A 6,000-nucleotide genomic window follows, 5' to 3' on the forward strand; every position below is an offset into this window, starting at 1 on the left:
GAAGCCTATTCCAAAGGGATAAGGAGGCTGGTGGAGAAGGGAAAAGGACCAAGGGCCCCAGCACAGCCACTCAGGGGCCAGCGTGACCCACCAGTAGGCCCCCTAACTTGAGAAAGCACATGACAAAACCCCAGGCCGGGTAGTTCTCCTGGAAGGCCCTCCCCACCTTCCTCTTAGACCGACACTTTGCCTTCTAGTTTATGATGGTGCAGTCAACACCGGCATCTCTCCCTCTCCAATCAATTCTAAGCCACGAGGGGAAAACCACCCCCCTCCCCTTGGCTTGGACACAGTCCGAGAGGGCACCAGGCACCACCACTGCACTGCACCCCCACTGAACATATGGAGCAAGCAACCTGTGGCGAGAGGGCCAGGAGCCTCCCTGGGCTGTCTTTGGGCCTCTACAGCACCGCCGCCAAGCCAGCGGGCACCAGCAGCCCAACTAGCAACTAGAAGCCAGAAAAACATAGTCAAATAAAGCGAATAGGAGGAAAGAGACATGGAGAAGGCTCTCGGCTGTGTAGAGAGCGACACTCCCGCCTCGCTTCTCGCCCACCGCCCTCCCACTCCTCGAGCAGTCCGGGCTGGCGCAGCACCCACCTCCATCCGAGTAGGTCTCCGTCCCATAGCCGTCCTGTAATCCGTTGCTCCAGGTACCTTCGTACTTGGCTCCGTTACCGGTACACTCCCGGACCCCGTAGCGTCCCTTAAAGCCGTGAGTCCACTCTCCCTTGTACAGCCACTTCCCCTTGCTCTCCAGGCCGATGCCATGACGCTTGCCCTGCGCCCAGGTGCCCTGGTACGTGTTGCCGCTGGGCCAGGTGTAGACCCCCAGCACCTCGAAGCCGTGACTCCAGGAGCCGGTGTATTCTCCTTGGCCCTTGGGGCCAGTGCAGATCCCATGGCCGTGCGCTTTGCCGTCCTCCCAGCCTCCACAGTAGGACCCTCCATCATCAAAATTAAACCTACCCCCACTGGACATGCATGTAATTCGGTTTGCAAATCCCCCAAAAGGCGAAAAAGAAAAAGGGGGTAAAAGGAACAAGATACAAGAAACAAACTGCTTGTTTGTGGTCCCTCTGTCTTTAAAGAAGAAAACAGAAGAAAAAAGAAAAGAGAGAGCCGTCCTCAGCTGCGGCGGCGCCGGCTTCAGGGGAATTCAAGTCAATTTCTTGCGATTATTCATTGTCTATCTGCGCGGATCCCGACCCGTCCCTCTTCTGCTGTTGATCCAGTATCGGAGGGGAGGAGGGAAGGGGAAGGGAAGGGATGGGGGGAGGGGGAGAGAAGGGGGAGCAGTTGCTACAGTTTTTGGTGCAAACGGCTCCGCCTAAAAACCATCACAGGCAGAGCACCCAAGAAAAAAAGCATCATAAATAAGGGTCGGGGAGAAGCCGGTGCCAATCCCTGGCGCGGACCCGCGGCTGGCGGACAGGCGGGCGGGAGGGGGGGGGCGGGCCGGGGAACGAGGGGAGGGGGAGGGGAAGAAGGGGAGGGGAGGGAGAAGAGAGCCCGACCCGGCTCAAGCCCACCGCGCTGCTCTCCACCTGCAGCCGCCGCTCTGCTGCTGATCTCCACCAGATCGCGGGCCCCTCAGCGGCAGCAGCGGCGGCGGCGGCGGCGGTGGCGGCAGCGGCAGCAGCGGCCGCATATTGGGGGCTGAGCGAGTCGTGGCTCAGCAGCAATGCAGCAGTCGGTGGCTGGGTGTCTCTCCCTCTGCCCGCCCGCCTGCCCGCCGCGCGCTCTCACGCACTCACACTCCCGCGAGGGCGCACACACGCACACGCAGCCCCACTGGCACACGGGCGCGCGCACACAAACACACACAGGCACACACGGACACTCACGCCCCTCACCCTACAAGACGGCGAGTGTGGGAGTTGCCTCCCTCTCCCCCCACCCCCGCTCTGCCCCGCCCCGCCTCGCCTAGCCCCAGCTGCAAAGCTCACGCGTGGCCTGCCTGCCTACCGTCCCAGCTCCTCTCGCTGGCTAGGATGCGCTCCGGCGCCTCGGGCTCCACTCTGGCGTGCCTGAGGTTCAGGAGGGGAGGAGGGTGGGAAGCCCTGTCCAGGAAGAGGGGGCTCCCCGTTTTCTGTCGGGCCTGGAAATAAGACCCCCATTCCCTGTTCTCCCTGCCAACCTAATGTTTATGAAAATCCTGCCCCTGGAGAGGGCCAGATTCAAAGCGCTCTCAGCCCCTTCTCTCCACTTGGATTTAAAGAGACAGGAACTGAGTAAACGCGGAGCCAGCCTCCCAGAAGCGAGATCTCTCCACCTGGGCCTTGGAGACTACAGGCTGATCTCAGACAAACAGGCCATCGAGTTTGCTTTCAGCACAATGCATATAAGAACAGGCTAAAACTCTCAGCATAGTGGGCGGGACTTCCTACACAAAAAAAAGAGACCAGAAGATTTCCAACATACACCTTAAATTCCCTTTAGTTCAGCTCCCATAGACTTATTTACCTCCCAGGAATGGTTGGGTGTACTGCCAGTCAATGGATGATTCCCAGTTCGAATATTACAGGTGGCTTCAAACATCAAGCAATCCATCTTTTTTGTCTTCATTCAACTAATTTCAGTTAATAGAGCGAACATTTAAGCTTCTATTATGTGCAAAGCCACGGTAATAGGATCTCAGGAGACAAAAATAGAGAACCAGTGTGCTTTGTATCCAAGTAGTTTTGCAGAGAGGGAGACATTTCCCACGGCCTCCAGGTCCTTGGGAAAGTGCTGCCCAAATTTAATAATAACAGTAGATCTCAAGATCCAGCTAACTGGTCACTTTTAGTCCAAGAATTTCCCCACTGAACTCGGGCACCCAAGACTGACAACAGGTGAATCCCACCCACCTTTGGAAAGAAAATCCAAGAAGCATTAGAGAGGGCTGTTTGCTCTTTCCCAAACCCCTAAAGAGATTGTACACAATGACCGAATCAGGTCATCGGGGGACCAATTTAAAATGAATTTCCTGGATCATAAATCCCCAGGGAAGCCCCAGAAGTCAGCTCTCTGGGAAAACCTATGTCAATTAATGGATGAAAATTAGTGTGTTGTATTTCGGGGATGAGAAGATGAGCTTTGTTATTTGCAGTTGCAACAGAATGTTTCTATTAGGATTTCAAAAGCTCTTGCACACCAGTCCCCTGATCTCAGGTTTTTGAAACCCAGATAAGTGTGATCCAGCACACAAGGAGGAGCCCCAAGCATCCAGTTAACAACTCATCCTTCCCTTATTTCTATTCAGCTGGATCAATCACCATTCTTCCTAACCCTTATCATACATTATTTATCTTACAATGAAGAAGACCTCCACAAAGTCCCTGGAGAGCCCATCTTAACTCCACAAACTCCTGCTCTCAGACAAGCTTTCATCCTCTGGTGAAGGGTGGAATATTCGAAGGCACCCAGGCAAGTTTTCTCTCTAGTGGGGGATATGTGCCACTGTGCACCAAGCTACCCAAGTTTATCCATACTGGGGGATTCTTATCCTGAAGTCTGGCCCCTGGATAGATTTCAGGGCATATGTGAACTTGGATGTCATTTACAAAAATTACATTTTTATTTTGGAATGATGTTTCCTTTGCAATCTTCTGTATTTTACTTTATGGATTTTAAAGCATCATTCTGAGAAGTCTCTAGACTTCACCAGGCTATTTACAAGGACCATGATGCCACATAAAAAAAGATTAAGAGTCCCCAAACTAAATGATTTTCCCAACGCAACCCAGAGAAACCTGCTCCATACCACTTACTTCTAAACTTGGGTCTACTCCTCTGCAATTGCTTAGGCAATGCCTAGATGAAGCAAAACAGTGAAAAAGATGATAATCCAGATAATTTTGCTTCTATGAAGCCAAACATCTGGCTATGTGGAAACCCCACAATGATACCTCTCCAGTTGTATATAGCACTTTGCAAGGACTTTCACATACATTCTCTCATTAGAGCCTACCAACATTATATAAGAAGGACAAGAAAGGTTTTGTCCATTTTGCAGATGAAGAAACAAGCTTTATTGCCCTAGGTCATACGGGCAATAAGTAGCCTGCTTAAACCTAGGTCTTCTAGTAGGAACACCAGTGTTCTCCCCGCTATACCATTTTGCCCTTGAAATTTCTCTTTTTTCTCTGAGATAATTTGTACTTAGATAGGCATAACCTGTTAATAAATAGGGATGGAAGGCAAAAGGAGCCATTCTGTGTTACATGGGCTATCTGGTGGAAACAACCATCCATGGGCCTTCAATACAGCGGAAAGAGCCCTGGGTTTGTCATCAGAAGGCCTGGGTTCCACGTCCAGATCTGCCACTACTGGCCTGTGTTACTGGAAGTCCCTCCACTTCTTTGTAACTCAGATATCCAATCTACCCAATAAATGATTTGAGTGAAATAATTCATCTAAAATCCCATCCAGCTTTTTTTTTTCTTGGATTCTAAGTACCAAAAAGGAGCAAGGCTGGGACATGCAAAAATCTGGTATATCCTTGGGCAGGGCTACTAGGCAGCATTGTCTTCGAGGGTTTCTCCCCTCATACATTTTCATTACCCCTTCTCTTGTCAGCTATTTAAGTAAAGTGTTAGGGAAAGTTTATCTCTCCAAGAGATAACTGTATTTTAGTAGGGTATTCACAAAAGTCTCAAAATATTTCAAGATACAGAAGCACAAGCATTTAATGGTAGAATTTCAAACTTGTTAGATTTGGTGGCAAAGAGTCACTTATGAAGGGGACCTCGAATAAGGACACATAAGTGACTATTTCTTCCTCTATTCATAATTCACCAACAATATTTACTGCACTGCTGTTGCATGAAAGAAGATCTACTTCATGGGTGGCTGTAATACAGAAAGGAAGCCTTTCTTTATCCCCAACCACTTTGATATTGTTCAGTCATGTCCAACTCTTCATGACTGGCTTTGGGGTTTTCTTGGTGAAGATACTGGAGTGATTTGCCATTTCCTTCTCCAACTCATTTGACAGATAAGAAAACTGAAGCCAGCAGGGTAAAGTGACTGCTCAAGGTCACACAGTGTCTGAGGCCAGATTTGAACTCAGAAAGATGAGTCTCCCTAACTCCAGGCCACATCCTCTCTATACTGAGCCACCTAACCGTCCCCTCAAAGAGCTTACAATCTATAAAAGAAGGGAGCCTTGTTTTTTAAAGAGCCCAGGACTGACTGTCAAAAGACCTGGAAGTTAGTTCCAATGCTGCCACAACCAGCTTGTAAGAATTTGGTCAAGTCACAACCTCTCTGTGGGCCTCGGTTACCCCATTTATAATAGAGTCATGGTATAGGGAAAAGAGCACTAGATTTGGAGTCAAAAGACCTCAATAAATACAGATTCTGAAACTTCCTGCCTGTGCGACCTTAGGCAAACTTCATCTAGATTCTAGAAAATAAGGGAATCAGAGTAAAAGATCTCTAATGTCCCTTCCAACTCCAATTTCAAGATCATATGATGTAATCCAGCGACACTAGCCTCCTTGGTGTTCTTCAGATAAGGCCTTCCAGACTCCAGCCATTTTCCTGGGTTGTTGCTTTCTTTTCTCATCTATGCCTCCTGGCTTCTCTCAGGTCCCCTCTAAAATTCCACTTTCTACAGGAAGCCTTTCCTGATTCTCCTTAATTTTTTTTGGGGGGGGCAACTGGGGGTAAGGGCCTTGCCCAGCGTCACACAGCTAATAAGTGCTAAGTGTTTGGTCTGAGGTCGGATTTGAACTCTGGTCCTCCTGACTTCAGGGCCCGTGCTCTATTCCATTGCGCCACCTAGCTGCCAGATCCTCCTTAATTCTAATACCCCGTCTGATCATTATCTCCCATTTATCGTGTCTTTCGTTTGTACGTAGTCTTTTGCATGCTGTCTCCCTCATTAGACTTTGATCACCTTAAGAAAAGGGACTCTCTTTTGCCTTCCTTTGTATCCCCGGCACTTGGCACAATGCCTGGCACATAGTAGGTGCTTAATAAATATTTATTGACTGTCCGACTTTGGGCAGA

General features: G+C 49.6%; 1 protein-coding gene across 1 annotated transcript in view; it reads right to left on the reverse strand.

Moving 5' to 3' along the window:
• The window catches only part of JPH3 (junctophilin 3), a 190,627-nt gene extending 189,191 nt beyond the window's left edge, over positions 1-1,436 (reverse strand). Inside the window, exon 1 of the mRNA XM_020989206.2 lies at positions 601-1,436. Coding sequence (XP_020844865.1) covers positions 601-982 — 382 coding nt within the window. The 5' untranslated portion in view covers positions 983-1,436. The remainder of the gene's footprint in view (positions 1-600) is intronic.
• Between the last annotated feature and the right edge of the window lie 4,564 nt (positions 1,437-6,000).

The sequence above is a fragment of the Phascolarctos cinereus genome, unplaced genomic scaffold (genome assembly GCF_003287225.1).
Source record: "Phascolarctos cinereus isolate Bilbo 61053 unplaced genomic scaffold, phaCin_HiC Scaffold_2;HRSCAF=192, whole genome shotgun sequence".
Lineage (NCBI taxonomy): Eukaryota > Metazoa > Chordata > Mammalia > Diprotodontia > Phascolarctidae > Phascolarctos > Phascolarctos cinereus.